Below are 23,601 nucleotides of genomic sequence, written 5' to 3' on the forward strand. Positions count from 1 at the left end.
ATTATACGGTCTTGCTTTTTTGAGGGTTCTTCGTGTTTTTCTTTAAGATAGTAGATGGGTAAATTTTTAGTATCCTTAATATTATCAGTCAGTAAAATTACATGATGTGGTATCTTAATTTTATACTCAAGGTACTACATAGCACCATGTGTAGCCATGACTTATTTGTTGGCATACACTGAGGGTGAATATATACAACGGTCCTGTGGTAATGTTTCTGGCTGAATGGAAAGCAGTGCTAAGCTCTCTCAAAAACTCGTACATTGCTCTCTTTGCAGACACAGTGATACTGTGGTTTTAAGCAAATTGATAGGAAGCTCAATGAGATAAGACTACAGGTCCTCGATTCCTTAAAAGAAAGCAAAAATGTGGCCTATCGTTAAGATGTATTTGGGGGGGGGCAGCTAGGTGGCGCAGTGGATAGAGCACCGGCCCTGGATTCAAGAGTACCTGAGTTCAAATCCGGCCTCAGACACTTAATACTTACCAGCTGTGTGACCTTGGGCAAGTCATTTAACCCCAATTGCCTCACTAAAAAAAAAAAAAAAAGATGGATTTGGTTGGGGCGGCTAGGTGGCACAGTGGGTTAAGTAGCACTGGCCCTGGATTCAGGAGTTCCTGAATTCAAATCTGGCCTCAGACACTTGACACTTACTAGCTGTGTGACCTTGGGCAAGTCACTTAACCCCCATTATCCCACCAAAAAAAAAAAAAGATGGATTTGGTTACTACTTCTGCTACTGCAAGTATCCTCAGCCTTCCTCCTGGGCAATTAGGGTCCTCAAATACCATTTCCAATCTTCAAAGTGTACTACAACAGCTAGTACCCTGTTCTGTAGTTAATCACATTTCCTACTGTCCAATCTTATTCAAATCTTACATATCTCTCTCACTTTCCACAGCATCAACTCTTTCCATTCATGCCCGAAGTGGCATGCCAGTGTTTCTGTCCCTCCATGACTGTTCCACAAAAGAGTATGGTGTTTCTGTACAAAGCATGAATAATATAGATACATAGAGAAATATAAAAGATTACTTACCAAACTGACTGTACTTTCTGATCCCAGCCCAACAAATAATGTTGAAGCCAGACGCTGTTTTTCTGCTTCTTCTTCTGAATGATGAAGGGCCTGGGACTGATCCTTCTTTATTATCATGTGATCCACATTCTCCACTAACGTACTGTCCTGAGCAACAGGTGGAAGCTCAGGGTTGTTTCCTGCTTTGTTTTCCTTTTTAGGAAGATAGCCTTCTTTTCCCCATAATTTTTTCACACCTTCCAGCTTCAGGCTATTTGTCCTAAGGAAATTGGTAATGAGCCAAGTAAATTCAGGATCAAAGAATTACTTTCTTCCAAAAGCAGCACTGTTCCTACAACTTTCTCGAAGTAGCTTAACACTAACATCACAAGGCATAAAGTGATACCACATAGCCAAAATAAGACACATGATTCTAGACACTGTGTACACACTTATTTTAATGCTTAAATGTATTCCTGAAGGTTTCAAAAATGAGATAATTTACTACTGACATTCCAGAAATATTTTATTATACAATGGCTTTGATCTCAATTTCGTTATCATATCATTAATGATCTCCAATCCAACACTTGAGCAACAATTGGCAAATCAAAGAGAAGATCCTGGAGGCAAAAATACATGGATGTACTAGGTGGGTCAAAAGTCATGAAGGGGTTTCAATATTTAGTAACTCCTTTATTTTTTGCTTTTAACTTACAATACCATAGCATCATGTACAGTATACATAAGAAATTAATTTATATTATGTGTAGAAAAATCAAATCTCATAAATGGCAAAAAATAAAGAAAAAATAATTTGCAAAAGTTTATTAAAATATTGTGACTTTTGGCCCACCCTATCTTCTACATGTTTAAAAACATCATTCTGGGAAGAGATCTAGAGGTTCACTAGGGGTGACAACTAAACTAGATGGACAACTAAAGGAGTGTAAAACACACAGAAAAGTTCAAGAACCTCTGCCCTACAGTAAATGAGCCTAAGACTCATCAGAATTGGCTCAAAGACCTTAATCTCATCAGAATTGGCTCAAGGAGGGAATAACATACACACTCAAGCAGGTGGAGTAATCTATCTAACCCTGCAGGAAAATAGAAGGGGAAGGGGATAAAGAGAGAGGAGCAAAAGAAGGGAGGGAAAATTGGGGGAGGGGACAGACAGAAGCAAATCCCTTTTGAAGAGAGATAGGGTGAAAGAAGATAGATAATAGAGTTAATATCATGGGAAAGGGAATAGGATGGAGGGAAACAGTTAACAATAGCAATTGTGAAAAAGAGAAAAGGGGGGAAAATTGTACAAAAAATATTTACAGCAACTCTTTGTGGTGGCTAAGAATTGGGAATTAAGGGAATGTCCATCAAATGAAGAATGACTGAAGAAGCTGTAGTATATGACTGTAGTGGAATGGTATTGTGCTATAGGAAATGACAAGCAGGATGATCCCAGAAAAACCTGGAAAGACTCATATGAACTGATGTATAGTGAAGTGAGCAGAACTGGGAGGACATTGTGCATAGTGACAGCAGTATTGATGGATGAGTAATTGTGAATGACTTAACTACTCTCAGCAACACAATGATCCAAGACAATCCCAAGGGACTAATGATGAAGTATACTATACACTCCCACAGAAAGAAGTGATAAAAAGAGCACATGTGGAGTGTGTGTGTGTGTGTGTGTGTGTGTGTGTGTGTGTGTGTGTGTGTGTATATATATATATATATATATATAAAACCTATATCAGATTGGTTGCTGTCTTGTGGAGGGGGGAGGAAAGGGAGGGAGGGAAAAAAATTTGGAACTCTAACTCTTATGAAAATGAATGTTGAAAACTACCCTTACACGTAACTGGAAACAATAAAATAAACGTTTGTTGCATTGAAAAAAAAAAAAGAACCTCTGCCCTAGAAAGGTGTACTCTTATTTTAAAGATGGAGTCATTGCTTAAAACCCTTAGAACTGCTTGGAAGACAATTTACAAACCACACGAGAAAATAATTTTCATTTCTTGATAATTACCCTTTGTTTTTTAATTAAAACAGTACTTCCCAGTAATCACCCACCTTATTCACCATGCTGGGGTCTTAATGACATTAGGTTATTTCCAAAAATAAAATTCAACCACCTCCCACTGTCCATCCACACACACACTTGCATTAGAGATAAAGAATGATAAAGCAGGAAGAACACTGCTTCTGAATGTAAGAAAATTTGGATTATCTGTATGATCCTGAGCAAGTCACAATCTTTATCTCATTTTGCTCATCCTTAAACTGGGGACAATGCTATTGCACTTATTTCATTGAGCAAACTCATTCATTTTTCAAATGAAACAAAGGGGGGAATGTGGTAAAAAACGGAAGTTTTAGCTGAATCATTTGAGAGTTGAGCGCATGCTACTGAAGCGGCTTTTGAAGGACCTCCCTTTTGGGACAACTTCTGGCACGCCAGCTTAAAACTGAGGGAGGAACAGAAGTTTGCACTCGCTTTCTGGCTTTTCAACTTAGCTGTGGCAGCGCACGTGTTTTGTGTTCGGATTTTGGGTGTGCTGGTTCTCGGTCTGGCGGGCAGTTTGGGTTTCAGTGAGTTTTATAAAGAAAAATAGACTAATCTTAGATCTAAGATTATTCATTTGTATTTCTACTTCCCTATTTCCCTAATTGGTATCACCTTTTGTTGTCTAATTAATTCCCAAGCAATAAAAACTAATCCCTCACAGATTTAAGCTCAGAGGCTTCTTTTTCTTAGTGGTCTGGGAGATATATAGAGATAGAGATAGAGATAGAGATAGAGATAGAGATAGAGATAGAGATAGAGATAGAGATAGAGATAGAGATAGAGATAGAGATAGAGATAGAGATAGAGATAGAGATAGATAGATATAGATATAGATATAGATATAGATATAGATATAGATATAGATATAGATATAGATATAGATATAGATATAGATATAGATATAGATAGATAAGGGAAAAGTTAAAGGGGGAGTTTAATGCTCGTATATCCAATTTTAAATCTCACACACTGATTAACTCACAGGTTACTGTACAGAAAGTACTTTGCAAGTCTTAAAATGTTATAAAAATGTGAGCTATCAGTATTATTATTCAAAAAAGAAAATGCCAAAGGCTCAAGGCAATTATGGAAAAAGACTTTGAAAACATTTTGAACACTGAATTTTGAATCACTTGAATAAGTGAAAAGCTATTTTGAAGGGCCACAACTCATTTGATGTTATTTTTTTAAAAATCATATTACTGATTTCATTTTATATATTTTGTGTGCTATACTGAAACAGGACATTAAACATTTTAGAAAATCAACTGTCTAATAATTTATATTCCAAGGACATTATTAAGCCATTAAAATAAAATGTGCTACATCAGATGTTATTATCCCTTTGGAAATTATTTGAAGACCAGAGAAATTATGAGAATCCTAGAATTCATTCTAAACCCATTAAAATAAAACAAAAAAATAAACAAGTGGAAAACAAATGGCACACTGGAAGGCAGACATTTAAACATTTACATGTTCTCACCTAGCATCTAATTTCAACAAGAAAGGAACTTACTCCTTCTGTCCTGTTTCAGCACTATTCCCGGATACATCAGAACTAAGAGAGATGCCAGCTGGAGACTGCCGTCCAGTGCAAACAGATGAAGACATAGTTGAAGAAAAGGACAGTCCATATGGTTCAAAATTAAGAACTGGAATTTTAAAAAGACAACAGGGAATCAAATTTAAAACAAAAAAAGGGGATGAGGGCGCAAAGTTACCTTTAATTGCTTAGAGAATTAAATTCTTGGCAAAGATTGATTCCTTGAACAGAAGGAGTGTATCAGAGAGATTACAGCAGTGATTCTTAAACTTTTTGGTCTTAGGACCCCTTTACACTCTTAAAAATTATTGAGGACTTCCCACAAAGAATTTTTGCTTATGAGCATTATAGCTATCGATATTTACCATGTTATAAATTAAAATTAATATTCTTAATCTTAGTATTATTATGAAAAGAGTTTTGATCTCATATACCCCCTAAGAGCATGTTGGGGATCCCAGGGGTCTCCAGACCACACTTTGAGAAGCACTGGGTGACAGGATACATGATATATGGTACAAACAGCTATTTTACCCCCACTCTTTTAGAATATGATTTGAACCTGAGTTCAAATCCAACCTCAGACATTTGACACTTACTAGCTGTGTGACCCTGGGCAAGTCACTTAACCCCAATTGCCTCATCCCCCCCAAAAAAAAGTTACATGTTGAATTTATTATATACTTTAAAAGGAAAACCAAGTTCTACATAACAAAGATTTAATTTCAACAATCCTCTCCTGTTCTACAATTTAAATAGAAATGCTCATATTATTTGGCATTTAAGTTCAGAACAAAAAAACTAAATGAAAACTTTTTCTTAAACCATCACTTATACACTGCAAAAGGCCGACATATATTCCTTCTCCATGTGAATGGCCAAGTTTCCAGTACAAGACAATCATTTCCAAACTAATACATTTTCTGTGCATCAATATTGAAGTCATTCTTTTTCCCTATACTGTTCTGTAAAGTTACTGTTCTTTCATGACTATGAAAATGAGCTATATTCTAAATTGAATCATAGTTCCTCATCATGGGAAGCCCTTCCCAGGCTTCCATGAACTTCAACATAATCTATATCTTTTTACTCTGTTGCTCCTTCTTAGGATAATAGATTTGGTGTCAAATAGGGGCTTAGAAGTCACTGAACCCATGCCCTTCATATTTATAAATGAGGAGAATGATGCCCAGAAAGATTATGTGACATGACCAGGGTCACATAGCTAGTAGATGTCTGAGGCAGCATTCAAAGCTAAGGTATGACATCTTTTTCAAGTCCAGTGCTGTGCACTCTCTCTCTCTCCAGTTTCCTCAACTGATTAAATTCTTTTCAACACAGAAGTTATCTGTTCCTAAAAGAACCCCCACCTATTTCTTTGCCTAATGGATTTCTTCCTGTTTTTCATATATGTTACAGTAAAAAGTTAGTTAATATGACTTCACCAATTTGGAATGGTAAATCAGACAACTCCCTCTTTCCATCCTTTATCTTGTAATTTAATCATAGAACATGGACTTTTAACCATACTGATAAATTCAAGAGCCCAGTCAAGTTTAAACAATCCATTCGCTAAAACTTGACCTAGTTAGTATCAGTTTGGGGACGTGAAAAACAGAATTTAACCCCTTCCGGTTACTGGTTTATCTTAACAGATTCATTTCCCTCATTTCTGGCCTTAATTATATGATTCTCGTGTGTGTGTGTGTGTGTGTGTGTGTGTGTGTGTGTGTGTGTGTGTGTGTGTGTGTGTGTGTGTAAATCATGGTCCTGGTTAATTTTCCAAATCACAAATCTCTTACATTCCTTCTCCAATTGTTTTACTTATACCCTAGCCTCAGTTTATATTGTAGTTTAAGGAAAATAACTAGATGAAATTTTGAGCAAAACTCATCCTCCTGCATTTTCCTAACCTGGCATTCATTCATTAATAACAAAAACAAACATTTGTTGGGCTTCTACTCTATACAGGACGCAAATAGGTAGCTTTCTTTTTGTTTTAATTGCCTTTTTTTCAATTAACAAAAGAAAGAATAAGAGGGAGAGCACAAGATAGGGAGAGAGAGAAAAGCAGAGAGGGTGAGGGGAAGAAGGAGATGCCCAGAAAATATTTTTTAGCCCCAAGTACAGGGCTTTACAATTTTCCTTATTAAAATCAAACTTATTAGATGTGGTCCAATCTTCTTGCCAATAGAAATCTTTTTAGATCTCAGCTCTTTTATCTAGCACATTAGCTATTCCTCCCAGATTTGTGACATCTGCAATTTTGATAAGCATGCATCTGTGCTTTCATCAAAATCACTGAGAAAGTGCTGAACAGCGTAGGATGCAGGATATCTAGCTGTAACCACAGAGATACTCTAATTATCAACATCAAGTAAAACATAAATCAGGTAGATATATTTGAAAGCTCACCACATTCACAGAGGTAACCCACAAAGCTCAAAAGAGAGATTCTTTTTAAGATAGTGAAGTCCTCCATATATTTCTTTTCACAAATGATATCATGTTGACTGCATCAAGTCTCCGGATACTTCACAATAAGATTCATGAGCATTCAAGAGACTAGCCTAACATCCATACAGGTAAAACAAAATGGATGAAGAATTCCTATTAACATACAGATGGATGGGCAGCAAACTGAGTCAGGCCATCAACACGTTTTGAACTGCAGATGTGCAATGAGAATTAAAGAAGAAGAAAAGAATGAGCTAGAATGCATTTCAACAATTTCAAGTAGCATCCTAACACAAAAATCCATCTTTTCAACATAATATTCTTTTGGTCATGCTATAGGGGCAGGAACTTTGGAATCACTTTAGAACCACAATCACCAAAGAATTAAAATTCTAAATGACTAAAGAAATACATGGGGGGCATAAGTTGTCTGTAGAATATGAAAAAAAAACAACATGCCTAAAAAGTAAAGTAAAAGATAGCATCCAGGAAATAAAAGGGCACAAAAGGAGGTGGGTTGTTTATGTACCAAGAGCAAGTGATAACAGATGAATGGCCAAAGGGATGTGCTAGTACCCATGGAAAGTTAAAAGGTTTGTAGAGATGAAAGTTTCCAATGCACTGGGTAGATCCTATATAAAGGACTTATGGGAAATACAGGATGAAAAGGAATGAATGGATTGTGATCTGTATCCTTGAAAGCAGCATCTGATGTGAATGTAATAGTGAGTCCAGTGAAGTATTAGTGTTTTATATCTCTAAGGCATGGTGCTAAGGTCTGGGGATATGATGATGAAAAACTACAATCTATGCCTCCAAAGATCCTTTTATCTCAAAGGAGGGATAAGCCATGTATATAAATAAGTATAATACAAAGTGGAATGAACATGTAAGAAAACTTGCAGAGCTAAAGTCACTTTTAGCCAAGAGGATGAGGGAAGGCTTCATGGAAGAAGTAGCACCAAAATTGATCAACAAGAAGAAAAACAGACTGAGTGTAATCCACCAGGTATTTGGGGGAGGAGGGAGGGAAGACTCCAGGAATGCAGATGCAAGAGAAGGCAGGACAAAAGCAAGGAATATCTTATAGTCAGTCCAGTTTAGCTAGAACATCAAGTATAGGAAGAGGACATAAGTAAAAAGAGGCTACCAGATCATGGAAGGTTTTAAATGAGATTAAGAAGTCTGAATTCAATTTTATGGAGAATTAGAAACCATACAAAGGTTTTCCGCAGAGAACTATCATGATCACACAGGACAACTAGAGGCAGTTAGGTGGCCCAGAGTAATAAAGCATTAGGTCTAGAGTCAGGAAGACTTGAGTCCGAATCCCACTTCAGACACTTTTTAGCTATGTGTCCCTGGACAAGTCACTTAATCTGCCTGCCTCAGTTACCTTAACTGTAAAATGAGGATAATAATAGCATCTACCTCACAGGGCAGTTATGAGGATCAAATTAGATAATATTTATAAAGTTCTTAGCATAGTGCCTAGCATATAGTAAGCAATATATAATACTTATTCCCTTCTCTTTCCCCTTCCCCCTTTCCTCTTCCATCCCTTCAGACCTCTGCATTAGTAAGATTATTTTGGCAGCTGTATGAAGGATGGGGAAAGACTAAAGAGACAGAAACCAGTTATGAGCCTATTACAACAATGCCAGTCAAGAGCTGATAAGGGCCCAAACTAGGTAACAGCAGGAGTAGACGGGAATAAACTGGTGCAAGAAATACTGTGGAGATGAGAACAGAGCTTAAGTGATATTATGTGGATAGTGAGAAAGTAAAAAACCATTCCACGGTTTCAAGCCTAAGTGACTATAAGGTCTCTGGTTCCATTAACAAAAATAGGAAAGGTGGAAAGAAGTGAAGTTTTGGAAAGGAATTAATCAGTTCAGTGCTGGACATATTGACTTCGAGGTGCCACCAAGACATCCAGGTGGGAGTGCCCAACAAACATTTAGAAATGTTTCATACTAGAGCTGAGGAGAGAAACTGGACCTGGCCATAGAGATCTGGGAGTCATCTGTACATAAATGATAAAGCGATGGGAATAAATGAGATTTCAAAAAAATATAAAGAGAAAGAGTGTATATGGAGAAGAGAAAGAAGCTAATGCATAGAGCTTTGGGGGATACTCACACTTAAAAAGGAAACGAAGGGAAAAGACTTAAGAGGAACATAAAAGATACAGTCAGGTGGATAGAAGGAGAATTTGGAGAAAGAACTGAAGTTCAGGAGGAAGTATCCTTAAAGGATAAAGGGAAGGGGAGGTGTCAACAATGTCAAATGGTGCAGAAAAGTCAAGGATGATGAGCACTGAGAAAAGGTCATTGGACATGACAATTAAGATGTCTTTAGTAATTTTGGAGAAAGCAATGTCAGCAGAGTGGCAGGGAACAGAAGCCAGATTACAGGGAGCTGAAGAGAAAATGGGCAGAGAGAAAGAGGCAGCCAGTTCAGACTACTCTTTCTAGAAGGTTAGCAGAAAAGAGAAAGATTATAGGACAAAAAGACTGTGAGATAAGCAGAGTACAGAAAAGTTTTTGTTTTTAGGATAAGGGAGATTCAATTATGTCAGTAGGAAGTGGGTAAAATATTATGAGAGGAGATTTTGAAGATATATGCAGCTGCAAGGGGCAAGACTATAGGACAAGAGATCAAGGGGGTAAGCGGGATCAAGTAAAGGATTTTTGTTTTGTTTTTTAAAGAATGGGGGAGATAGGGGCAGCTAGATGGTGCAGTGGATAGAGCACTGGCCCTGGATTCAGGAGGACCTGAGTTTAAATCCAGCCTCAGACACTTGACACTTAACTAGCTGTGTGACCCTGGGCAAGTCACTTAACCCCAATTGTCTCACCCCAAAAAAAAGAATGTTTAGGGGCAGCTAGGTGTCGCAGTGGATAGAGCACTGACCCTGGAGTCAGGAGGACCTGAGTTCAAATCCGGCCTCAGACACTAAACACTTACTAGCTGTGTGACCCTGGGCAAGTCGCTTAACCCCAATTGCCTCACCAAAAAAAAAAAAAAAAAAGCCTTCAGAGAAGAATGGGGTAGATTCAAGTGTGTGTAACAAGTGAGTAAGCTGGTTTAAAAAAAAAAAGGAAGATTTTTTTAAAGATATGAAGGGTAAAAGGTGAGGGGTGAGAAGTATGATGGTAGAATAAGATACCAGAGGAAAAAGACATGAATGAGATCAAGGGCTCAAGTAGCTGAGTTACACTACTGGGTTTATAATACAAAGAGGTTAATAGCAGAAAGAAAGGTTTCTTATGTATCAAAATATTAATTCAAGTTCTACTTATAGGGCAGCTAGGTGGCGCAGTGGATAGAGCACCGGCCCTGGAGTCAGGAGTACCTGAGTTCAAAATCCAGCCTCAGACACTGAACATTTACTAGCTGTGTGACCCTGGGCAAGTCACTTCACCCCAACTGCCTCACTAAAAAACAAAATAAAACAAACAAAAAAAAGTTCTACTTATAGAAGCAAAAATTTGTTAGCAGATTATGTACCTATGGGGGCAGTAAATGCCTGAACAAAATGTAAATAATCATAACAGAAGTTATTGAACCATAAGGAAGTATGAACACGAAGAATTCAAAGAAGCATAAGACTAAAATGAACTGATAAAAGAGTGAAGAAAGCAGAACTGAAAGACAATTTACATAATGACTACAATAACGTAAGTGATAATGGCACTAAAAGGCACAAATTTCAGCTCAAATACAATGCCCAATGATGACTCTAGGTGACATATTAAAACAGACTTCCTTTCTGACAAGAAATGGTAAACCCTAAGAACAAAACCAGTTTTATTTAGCTCCTTTTTTAAAGGGAGAGTACTTGGTAGGAACTGTTTTTATAAAGTGATGACTATGTTAAGACAAAATATATCCATTAAAAAAAAAAAACTAATGGGATTAGCCTTGGCAAGAAGAGCCATTTCATACTGTGAGACTGGTAGGATGATAAAACCAGAGAGGTTATGAGGGATAAAGGAGGCTAAGAATGGGAGCTTAGGATGTTTAGCTTCAATTTTCTTGATAAAGAAGAAAAATAAGAAAGGAGATAAAAAAATGTAAATAAAAATTTTTTTTTAAAAAAAGAAAGGAGGTTAAGAACAGCTGCTATGACAGGAGTCAGAGATAAATAGGATTTGTAGTACATGTGAAGATTCAGTTAAACATTCCAATTCTCAAAGTTTTATTGTCTTAAGTTCTACCTACAAGTGAAGCAATGACCTGAACAGGCTTTACTAATACTTTGAGCACAGTGGTTCTTAAAGGTTTCATGCTGGAAACCATGAAAAAGAAAATAATTATGCTTATCACTTCCCATTTAGCCTGAATTATTTTGCTATAACTCCTTATTAAATAGGCAGCTAGATGGTGCAGTGGATAGAAGGCTGGACTTGGAGCGAGGGGAAGACTGGAATTCACATTCAGACACAGGCACTTAAAGCCATGTGACTCTAAGCAAGTCACTTAATCTGTTTGTCTCAGTTTCCTCATCTGTAAAACAGGGCTATTAATAGCACCTACATCATAGGACTGTTGTGAGGATCAAATCAGATATTTGAAAAACAATTTGTAAATCTAAGGTACTATATAAATGCCAATTATTATATTATTATATGAAGCTAATGACTTAACAGTCTATAGTGTAGAAATGTAGTCAAAACAATCAATAAATGATGCAGTTAGGGGGCAGCTAGGTGGTGCAGTGGATAGAGCACCGGCCCTGGATTCAGGAGTACCTGAGTTCAAATCTGGCCTCAGACACTTAACACTTACTAGCTGTGTGACCCTGGGCAAGTCACTTAACCCCAATTGCCTCACTAAAAAATAAAAATAAATAAATAAATGATGAAGTTAGATGAAAATACTTCCAAATGTAAATATTATATTTGTTTTGCAAAATGATGTGAAATAGATAATTCTTAGTTCAAGGTTTTTCTCAGAAGGACCCACCCTATTCGTCCGCTGATTTTTGAACTGCCTCCTTTCTTGATATACCATCCAGGGTGTCCCTGGGAACACATTCTGACTACCAGTCCCTCCACCCAAAGCAGTCCATGTGTTTATGTCAATTGCCATAGTATTTAAAGTTGTACTTCAATGTCTTTAATCAAGTCTTCCTTCTACTGAAAGCAAGAAGGGTCTCACAACTTTAATTCATCATCCTGTCAAACAATTCCCATTCATATTAAAGAATATCATTTTCAATGAGAGTTGACTAATTAGCCAAAATATTTTTAGTGCTTCTCTCCTGTTCAGGGGACCCAAATGAATTGTGGAATCTTGGAGGTGGAAGATATCTCAGAATTTATCTAATTCAATCTCCTACCCAATAACATAATTCCTAATAGAGGCATACCCCCCCCCTTAGGGGGCTGAGGGGGCTCAAGGCATAGAGCACTGAGCCTAGAGTCAGGAAGACCTGAGTTCAAATCCAGGATTAGACAGTTACTAGCTGTGTGACCCTGGACAAGTCATTTAACCTCTGCCTCAGCTTCTGCCACTAAAAAATGTAGCTAATAATAGCACCTACCTCACAGGGTTGTTTTAAGGATCAAATGAGATATTTGTAAAAAGACTTTAGCATAGGGGACAGCTAGGTGGCACAGTGGATAAAGCACTGGCCCTGGATTCAAGAGGACTGAGTTCAAATCCGACCTCAGATACATGACACTGTGACCCTGGGAAAGTCACTTAACCCCCGTTGCCCCACCAAAAAAAAAAAAAAGAAAAGAAAAAAGAAAAAATGTTTTAGCATAGTGCCTGGCAAATAGTAGGCACTATATACATGCTTATTCCCTTCCTACCTGCTTTTTTTCTCTATTTTCCTTATCAGAAAATCATCTAGGACAGGTTACTGTTTAACAAATATGGTATATTCAAGTTGCTTGCTGTCTTAGGGAGGGGGGGGAGGAAAAAGGGAAAGGAAAAAAATATGGAACTCAAAATCTTACAAAAATAAGTGTTGAAAAATTAAAAAATGCTATTGCTTATTAAAAAGAAAATAAGCATATTCTAATAAATAAGATTTTCTATTTCTAACTTTACAAAAAGAAATATATGATCTGAACCAATGAGGGGGGAAACAAAAGAGACAAAGAGGCTAAAAATCAGAAACTGGAAAAGATTGAAAGTAGGGAAAAACAGGATAAGAAAAGGAGAATCATATAATCCTATGAGCTGAGAAAAACCATCCTATGTAGATGGGGTACTATAATAAGTCAGGAAGGCTGGGGAAAGTAAGGAATGTCATCAGAAGGTGGTCTGAAAGGGGACCAAGATAAAGGATGGGCTCAAGCCTGGGGAATTCAATCTTGCCAGCACAACACTGAAGCTCTTCACAAATGACAGAAGACTGAAAGAAAAGGGAGATGAAGAGCTATCTAATGTGTCAGGATGCATGTATATTGTGGGCAAACAAGCTGATATAGCACAAGGAACAAATAGAACAGAAATATAAAGAGATACTAAGGCACATAAACACATTTATTTTTCTTTTGGAAGTAGTTCCACTGTTTCTACAAGAAGTAGAGGACAACAAAAGTGATTGTGGGTTAATAATATAAGTAGTCAATGGGCAATAAAAAAGTAGAAGGGAGAGACAAAGTAGTCTGGATGTGTCTAATATCATGGATATCAGAGTTTTAGAGATGAAGACACCTTCAATATCAACTAGTTCAAACCCTTCATTCTATATCAATTAACTGAAGACCCTTGATCAGAGTAATCAGAGAATGAAGGGAAACAATAGGAAAGAGAGACGGTAAATAAGACAGAGATTTACTAATAAGCTCAAAGGTCATGTAACAATGTCAACAATGCAAACAATGTCGGAGGAGACAGAATAGATGGAATGAAGTATAAGGAAACTAGTCAATTTTAATGTTTGAAATAATCAAAAACAAAAAATACAAATATACTTTAAATAATAAAACACTCCAAAGAGTTTTTTAAAATTTCTCAACTTAAATATATAGTTTTTCTGTAAAGTGGGTAACCTATAATGATATTAAGTACCTAAAGCATGAATCTCCCAGGATTGGTCTGGACTAGAGTGGGTTCAAAAGATTAACTTGACCTGGTATCCTTTATTTCAGTGTCAGTCAGAGGCAATCTACACACACACACAACAAATAGGTACAAATACTATGGCTCTGGGCATCCCTTTAGCCCACATCTTTCCATCTATAGCTACATGTATGAGAACATTTGGCTACTATATGCACATCAAAACAAATGCATTTTCAGAAAAGGTCAGATATATTCATTTCAGTAGTCAAATCTGGGATTTTGACAATCAGTGACTAAGCAAGCAAATGAAACATCTCTGGGTGATTTTGGTGGTAGTTATTTTTGTACTTTAATTTATCTGGCTCAAATAGCTGCTCATACAAATTGTTTTTCACATAAACTGAATCTGTGTAATCACTCATTCTCTGGAGGAAATATACTGCCCTAGAAGTCAGAAGACCTAAATTTTAATCCTGGCTTTATTAACTAGTTCTATTTTGGCTCATAAGATCATATAGACCTTCAGAAAAGTCACAAATTCTTTGGCCCTAAGTTTCTTCACCTAAAAAGAAATAAAACTGCTTTACTATGTCAGAGACATGGTTCATTCAATTTAATGATCTCTTTGATAGCGGTCATAAGAGATATGTGGTACTATCTACCATGAACAGAATCCCAGTTTTTTTCAATGATTCATTATGGATAGACCAGTTAAAAATTTTCCTACTCTCTCAAACATGGATAATGCATTCTGTGGAAGAGTACTTTCATTCTGTTTCATTCAACAGATTTCAGCCAACAGATCTTACCCAATACTAGCTTCTTTCCTAGCATTATGCTAGGTGTAATGGGGGATACAATGAAGCATGTGATTCTTGTGTTATCCTCAAGTCTTCAATCTAGTTGTTTGTCCTTCCATGCTGTAGTGGTAATTCCTAGTTCTAGTGTATCATGATTTGGCTAATAAGTTATTGTTTAACATGGCCTTTATGATTCAATGACCAAATACCGTTTTTTCTTTCCTGACTGAAAAGTCCTTCCACTTTTTAGTATGTCCTCATATACCAGTTTTTTTATCCTTTGACCAATTTACTTGCTCTTCTCTGGATCTTCCTCAAGTTCTGTTATTCCTTGCCTGAGGTGCAGCAATGAAAAGCATACTCACATTCCAAGTGCAAAAACACTAGTCATTAACAGGGGTAAAACTGTTTTGTTTCCAAAACTTTTCTTTTCTTTTTTTTTATAATTAATAAAGTATTTTATTTTTCCCCCATTACATGTAAAGATAGTTCTCAAATTCTGTTTATACAAGCTTTCCAATTTCAGATTTTTCTCCCTCCCCCCTCCCCTAGACAGCAGGTAATCTGATATAGGTTTTATATATATATATATATATATATATACACACACACACACACACACACATAATGACATTAATCCTATTTCTGCATTAGTCATGTTATAAGAGAAAAATCAGAGCAATGATGAAAAACCTCAAAATAGAAAAAACAACAGCACCAATAACAAAAGAAATAGTATGGTTCATTCAGCATCTATACTCTACAGTTCTTTTTTTTTTCCCAAAACTTTTCTGATGATATCTAGCATTTTTTTTTCTTTTTAGAGCTATGGTATTGCAAAGAACAATTTTCACAAAGCAGATATCTTCAAGAAACAATTAACAATGATTTACAAGTCCCTTTAATGAACCAAAATGAGGAGCTTATGAGAACTTTCGCTGGACTGATCCTTCAGTGCAGGGACTGTCTTTTGTATACCCAGTCCTTAGCACAGTGCCTGACACATAACAGGTGCTTCATAAATGTTTACTGAAGTGAACCGAACTGAACTGAGTAGTATGGTATGATGAATTCCTAATCTGGAGTACCCAGGGCCATCTCTGTATCATTTCTTATTAAACTACAATACACCAGTTCCCTAGCACAGGAGCCATTTATCAACTATTATATATGCTAGGATATTTGACTAATATAATTATATCACAATTTTTTTCCAAACTCCATAATACATGTAAATTATCTATATTCTACTCTCTATATGTGGCCCTTTGATTCACACACTTCTGAGACAGCATGTTTTACTTCTGGATATGTAATCAGGATAAGCAATGTACGGAGAAGCTTAAAGTAGGATGAAAATATTAAATTTTTGCAGTTGCTTAATAACATGATTAAAGGTAATGTCCAAATGAAAAGTATATCACCCAAAGGTCTGGTTCTATACAAACTATAATCACCTTTTCCCTGAGAAAGCTTTTCTTCTTGTCGCTGATGGTGAGGTTTATATGGTGCTGCTCCCTGATCCAGTCCTTCAGCTACAAAACCATCCAGGAAAGACAAAGAAGCATCTACCTACATTACATGAAGAATAAAATTGGGAATCTCTTTGAAAACGTAAATAATTTAACTTGATATGGCAACAAAAAATAAGGTCTTTTATATTAATAAAATACTATTCACATAATGCTTATAAGTAACATTTAAATTCTATTCATTTTTTAAATTAGAGTGAAATAAACCTAAGTCTAAATTCTAAAACAACTGCCCAAATTACTGACCTTTTGAGAAATCTGTCAAAGAAAATAGTAATTAATACAACAGTATGAATGTGACAGTTTCAGCAAACTCAGGGAAAAAAAGAGAACTGCTTACAATGGAACATTTAAGGCAATGTGGCATCATTTTATGGTCCGTGAATTCAAAAATCTCTCACTTTTAATTCTAGTTGTAATTAAAAGGTAGATCAGAAGGAAAAAGAGAAAAGAGAGAAAAGGAATTAGAGATAGTGAAAAAAGTGAAAGAGAGGGAAGAGGGGAAAATGAAAGATACAACAAAGGATTATCTAATAGCCAGTTTGCCTTGCCTCAGATCCAAATTAATATATGACTACAATAGAATCAATCATCTAAAAATGGATAATCCCCAAATCATTTATGCTTGGCCTATTTATACTTGATTTTGAACTTAAAGTGATGGGATTCAGTGGCCACGGGGATTATCTAGTTCATTCCCTTCATATCACAGATTAAGAGAACAAAGGTCCAGAGGGGTTAAGTGACCTGCCCAAAGTCAAAGAAGCAGTAGGAGCAAGAGTTCAGATCTGAACCATGGCCTTCTGAATTCAAATGTAGAGCTCTCCCCACTATACCACGGCTCAGCCAACATCAACAAGATAAGCTAATGGGGCAGAAGAACTGAATCTTCCACTTCTTTTGCAAAATACCTCTAGTATTAGTTATCAATGCTGTGTGAGTTCACTGAAACAATGAACCCAAACTGGGATCTCAAATTCTTTACTTTCTTCTTCCAAATAAATCCTTTGATCAGTTTAATTAACAGAAACCTGAGCATAAATGACTTCTCTTTGAAAACTTTTTATTTAGACCAATATGAGGTAACATGGCTCACTTTGAAAAAAAACTCTCTAAAGGGGAATACCTAATTCAGAGAATAACTCAACAGAGAAAGTAACTAACATATGAAATATATTACTAGATCCCTTGTTGATCTCCCAACAATAATAATCTTGATAATGAACTGAGAAGGGTTCTAGTTGTTTGTTCCCCAGTATGCTCTGCATTAGTGAACTATTAAATGTGATAATCCCCAATTTCCCAAACACTTTACTTTAGACGTTAAAAACAACTTAACTGGGGCAGCTAGGTGGCGCAGTGGATAGAGCACCGGCCCTGGAGTCAGGAGTACCTGAGTTCAAATCCGGCCTCAGACACTTAACACTTACTAGCTGTGTGACCCTGGGCAAGTCACTTAACCCCAATTGCCTCACTAAAAAAAAAAAAAAAAAAAAAAAAAAAAAAAACTTAACTAAAAACCTAAAGAAATACCTTGTTAGATTTTAAAATAGTATAGTTTTAATAGAAAATAGATGTCTTACCACTAAGTCTTCACAACTTTTATCAACTGGAAGTAAGTTCTTCATAAGTTCCACATTCTCCTGCAAATGTTTTAATTCAAAAGCATGTTGTCTCATACAAGTGTCCAGGGATACACTGAATTCCTGGATTAGTTTCTCAACTGTTTTAGAGGAGAGTGCTTGGGGTGACAACTTGGTCACTGCAGCCATAATCCAAGATTTTGTTTCTGAAGTGGTAGATTTATTCATAAGCAACCTGTAGAGCTTCGTTATAACGATCTCTGGTGTTCCTTTATCTAAAAGGTAGGAATATTCCCCTAATACCTGTGAGTAATAAACAAAGAGATGATTACATAGATTTATCAAGTCATATAGCAAATTAGTCTATGAAAACTAAAGAATACACCTTTCCTTACAATTGACTTAATGTACATTAGACATTCTCTAATAGTGAAAGCACTCTTAAGACTGGTTCCACTGGCACATTTTAATACGGAAATGTACTAAGGAATGGAACTAAATATTGAAAATTTTCGGACATCATCATTTACTATTTAAATACACCAGTAAGGACATCATTATAAGACTGCTCTTTCTAGAGCAATCAGTTCTGGCTACTGATTTTATCAGCTCATTTACATTTCCTTACCATTCTAGAATATGCATGTACACATCAACAATCTGTAATTTAACTGGGGCAGACCAGCAATGCAGAGTGCAACTCCTTTATGATTTAAGAATTGCCCATGGTCAAAAAAAAAATTATCACCTTGCAGCCAATTTGATGACAAGTCTCTGACTTTGGCTGGGTTGGTACTCAGAAGACTGATGTGTAGTTTGTGGTTCGGTCTCTCGTTATACTGCACATTATTTTTTTGGTTTATTTTTTGTTTTTGTGGGGCAATGGGGGTTAAGTGACTTGCCCAGGGTCACATGGCTAGTAAGTGTCAAGGTTCTGAGGCCGGATTTGAACTCAGGCCCTCCTGAATCCAGGGCCAGTGCTTTATCCACTGCGCCACCTAGCTGCCCCCACTGCACATTATTTTTAAAAGTGATTTTGTCCATTCATGATAGGTAGAATTCCTCCTGGACCAGAAACAACACTTGAGTTGACATTTAATTAGTTCAGAGATTATAGACACTTGAATATTTCTAATTTAGCACCATCAGGGCTGGATAGAGGAGGGGGGTGTGGTAAGACAGAAAAATGTCCTAAGAAGGAAGGAAAAAACGGACTTTTTTTCTCCAAGGACTTCTCCTCCTGCCCACCCCAACCCAGTTTGGAAAAAATTGAAAATTTCTGTATTATTTTAAACAATTAATAAAAATATTTGAAATTATATGCTTACATATTATGATTTAACATTTAGCCCCCCTCAAAAAGTTATACATAATTACAGATAATGTAAAAAATACATAACAAAACTATGCAATGAATCAAACTACCAAAAGTTTGCTTTATAGAGCCAGAAAAAGAATAACAAAATTCATTCAGACAAAGAAAAGTACAAGAATCTCAAGGCAAATAATGGAAAAAAGTAGGAAAGAAGGGGGCCTGGTAATACCAGATCTTAAACTATACTACAAAGTAGTCATCAAAATAATTTGACATTGGTAAGAAACAGTAAGTGGAACAAATTAGGTGCACACAATGCAGAGACAAATATGAGCACAGTAGACTTTTTTAAAAAAATAAACTCAAAGTTCCCAGCTTTGGGAGTGAGAATTCAATATTTAACAAAAATCATTAGAAAAACTAGAAAGGCATCTGGCAAAAGCTAAGTACAGACTACTCTCTCAAACATTATACCAAAATAAGCTCCATATGGGTTCATGACTTAGACATAAAGGATGACATCATAAACAACTTAAAGGAGCAGGAAGGAAATGTTCTGTCAAATCTACTGATAGGGAAAGAGTTCATGAATAAACAAGAGATAAAGAGAATCATGGAAGGTTAAATGGGCAATTTTGATTACATAAAATTAAAAAGGTTTTGTACAAACAAAATAAATGCAGCTAAAATTAGAAGAGAAGCAGGTAAGTGGGAAATCTTTGCAGCAAGTTTCTCCGATAAAGGTCCAACTTATAAGATACATAGGGAATTGGGGGCAGCTAGGTGGTGCAGTGGATAAAGCACCAGCCCTGGATTCAGGAAGACCTGAGTTCAAACCCGACCTCAGACACTTGACACTTACTAGCTGTGTGACCCTGAGCAAGTCACTTAACCCTCATTGCCCCACCAAAAAAAAAAAAAAAAAGATATATAGGGAATTGAGTAAAATTCATAGACTAAGAGTCATTCCCCAACACATAAATGGTCAAAGTATATGAATATAGGTAGTTTTTAAATAACAAAATCAAGCTATCAATAGTTACATGAAAAAATGATTCAATTAAATAATAATTAAGAAAAATGTACATTTAAACCACTGAGTCCCCTTCAACGCCTCACACACACACACAACCATCAAATTGGCAAAGTTATCAAAAAAAGAAAATGAGAAGTGCTAGAGGGATTATAGGAAAATAGGTACACTTATGTACTATTAATAGAGGTGTGAACTAGTCCAACCATTCTGAAAAGTGATTCAGAACTAGTCCCTAAAATTTATTAAACAGTACATACCCTTTGACCCAGCAATACCAGTATTAAGTCTATACCCCAAAGAGATCGGGAAAAGAGGAAAAGGACCCACGTGCACAAAACTAGTTATAGCAGCCCTTTTTGTGGTAGCAAACAATTGGAAAATGAAGGAGTACCGGACAAGTGAGTAAAAGATAAATAAGTTATAGTACATGGATGTGATGGAATTATTAAAGTTTCAGAGAAAGCTGAAAAGATTGGTATGAACATCATACTTAATGAAGTAAGTAGAACTAGGAGGACAATATATACAATAACAAAAACATTATAAAGACAAACTTTGAAATACTTAGGAACTCTGACCAACACAATGACCAACCACAATTCCAGCGGACTCATGATGAAACATGTTACCCACCTCCTGAGAGAGAGGTGATGGATGGTCCCAAGAGTACAGATTGAGACTTTTTTAAAAAATAAGGCCGAGCAGGAATTTGTTTTGTTCAATTATAAATGGTTGTAACAAAGGTTTTATCTTTCTTTTTCAAAGGGAGAAGGTAGAAAGGTGGGAAGGGAAATAAGGCACGTTTTTATTGATTGAAAAAATTTTATTTTTAAAAATAGAGAAGCACAATGCAACAATTTTTTTAAAAGAAAAGCTAAATGCAATACTAAAATATTATAATACCTATGTATTGAGGATCAGTTGTTTTCATGTTGTCTCAGGCCCACAATTTTACAGTGCAGGTAGTTCCCAGTGGGAATCTTCCTTTACCAATGCAAATCAGCAGCTTCTCTTAAGTCTTAGAAAATTACCTGGGCTTCTCCCAGGGAGGGGTAAGGCCTTACCCAGGATGTTTCATAAGCAAGAATTGAACCCAGGTTGTCTTCCTAACACCAAGGCCAGATATCAAACCACTACACCACACTGCCTAACACAGTCATACTGAATTATAAATTTAAAAAATAGACAAAAAGGTCGAGAACTTTGTCTCAATCTGGCCAAACCTTCAGTCTTAAAAGTTCGTGAAGATACCACATGTGAAGCATCAAGGATAAAAAACCCAAAGTTGGTGTTACTGGTAGCTCAGCTGATGAGACCAATTAGAACAGAATTCCAGGTGGCAAAAGTTATAATCTATGAGTTCATTTTATTCTCCTAAACCCCACCTTTTTCCGTTTCTTCCTCAGCTCTGTTCTGAAAATAAGCACTTTCTGTATCTCCTTGACTTCTCAGAGGTTACTACATCCATAAAATTAATTTTTTTTACTATAATATTGATGCTTTCTTCTAAGTTCTGTTCCTCATTTTCAATCTGCTTGGCTGACTCCAGAAATATCAATGACCCTTCCAGAATAAGCTCATCACCTGAAATTTCATCATGTAGATTTGACTCATCTATGATACTGAACACCTTCTCAGCTCCCTCAGCTGACACTCCCCTCTGATTGGAATGCTGGAGGGCAAAACTTTAATAAACTCCTCCCAAAGTCTTTCTTTAGATAGGGCTCAGATCTTTCAAGGTAACTTGATTTTTCAGAGAGGCTCTACTTGGTTTCGACTCCACTTGGTTTCACTTCTGAACATCATTCCCCTGACCCTCATTTTTCAGGTTCCTTTTGTATATACTGTCTTCCTCTATTAGGTTGTAAATTCCTTGAGGGCAGGGACTATCTTTGGATCATCACTAGTGCTTAGCAAAGTTACTGGCACATAACCAACATTTATTGACTAAGGTCAATTTGCTGTTTGCTTCTTATAAATAGGAAAAAATTAAAATATGCTAGAATCCTCAAGGTTCAGCAACTTATAGCCACCATTTGTAAGAAAAAAATTTAAAATGATCATCGTGTTTTGTTTCTTAATTAGGCTGCAACTGCATTTTCTAAATTTAATTGCCATTACTGTGTTTTTTTAATTAATTAGTTGCTATTACTGTATTTTATAAATTAAACTGATTGCTATTTCTGTTAGCTATTGCACCAGTTTGGGCAACAAACATTTATTATTAATTAATATTATATATATATGAGTAAAGAACTGACCGTGTGGTGGTTAGCATGAGTAGGAAAAAAGCCACAGAAAACTCATAGTAGTCTCAAGGAGAGTTCAGAAGACCTACAAAACCTGCACTGTCCTAAGAGGAAGAGACCAGTTAGAACAGAACCAAGAGAGCAGGGCCCTCCTGCAGCCAAGGGTTTTATCCTCTTTTGATAGAGGCAGGTCCTTATACACTGATCAAAGCCAATGATTAGCATCACTCAATTCCACTGGTTGACATGACTTGAGGGCATTCTAAATTAAAATGAACTCTTCAGATGACATTAGGGAAAGACCCTCATTCAAGTTCCTTAAGGCAAAGTCCATCATCTGGGCATGGTTTGATCCCATCAGTTCTCTGAGCTAGACAATATAAATAATGTTAATTTGAGATTTTCTAAGTCAATATCCAGGGGCGGCTAGGTGGCACAGTGGATAAAGCACTGGCCCTGGATTCAGGAGGACCTGAGTTCAAATCCGGCCTCAGACACTTAACACTTACTAGCTGTGTGACCCTGGGCAAGTCACTTAACCCCCAATGCCCCACCAAAAAAAATAATAATAAAATAAAATAAGTCAATATCCAACCCATAGGGATCTGTTTCTACTTAAGTTCAACATCACTGATACAACAAAAAAAAGAAACAAATATATATACAAACATATTCAAAGTGAAACAGTCCAGGAATTGGCAAGAAGAGAGAAAGAAGTGAATGGAGAGATAAGTGGTAGGTAATGGGGGGGGGGGGGGGGCGGAAATGGAATGGTATCTGAAAGTAGTTGGACACTGAGTGGAATATGGTGGGCTTGAGTCAGTTCAGACTCTGAGGCTGGGGTCTGTAAAGTACCCAGGCCCCAGTCCCTGTTATTGTTAGACCATTATGTCCATACTCCATCCCCGCCTTGTTCTGTGGCCAAGCAGGATAGCTGTCTCCTATTGGCACAAACCCA

General features: G+C 36.5%; 1 protein-coding gene across 2 annotated transcripts in view; it reads right to left on the reverse strand.

Moving 5' to 3' along the window:
• The window catches only part of AP4E1 (adaptor related protein complex 4 subunit epsilon 1), an 80,558-nt gene that overhangs the window by 21,000 nt on the left and 35,957 nt on the right, over positions 1–23,601 (reverse strand). For both annotated transcript variants that reach the window (XM_043987870.1, XM_043987871.1), the window contains 4 exons: positions 18,044–18,346; positions 16,386–16,500; positions 4,616–4,751; positions 1,041–1,299 (listed from right to left, as the gene is read on the reverse strand). In XM_043987870.1, the coding sequence (XP_043843805.1) occupies positions 1,041–1,299; positions 4,616–4,751; positions 16,386–16,500; positions 18,044–18,346 (813 nt within the window). The remainder of the gene's footprint in view (positions 1–1,040; positions 1,300–4,615; positions 4,752–16,385; positions 16,501–18,043; positions 18,347–23,601) is intronic.

Source organism: Dromiciops gliroides, chromosome 2, assembly GCF_019393635.1.
Source record: "Dromiciops gliroides isolate mDroGli1 chromosome 2, mDroGli1.pri, whole genome shotgun sequence".
NCBI lineage: Eukaryota > Metazoa > Chordata > Mammalia > Microbiotheria > Microbiotheriidae > Dromiciops > Dromiciops gliroides.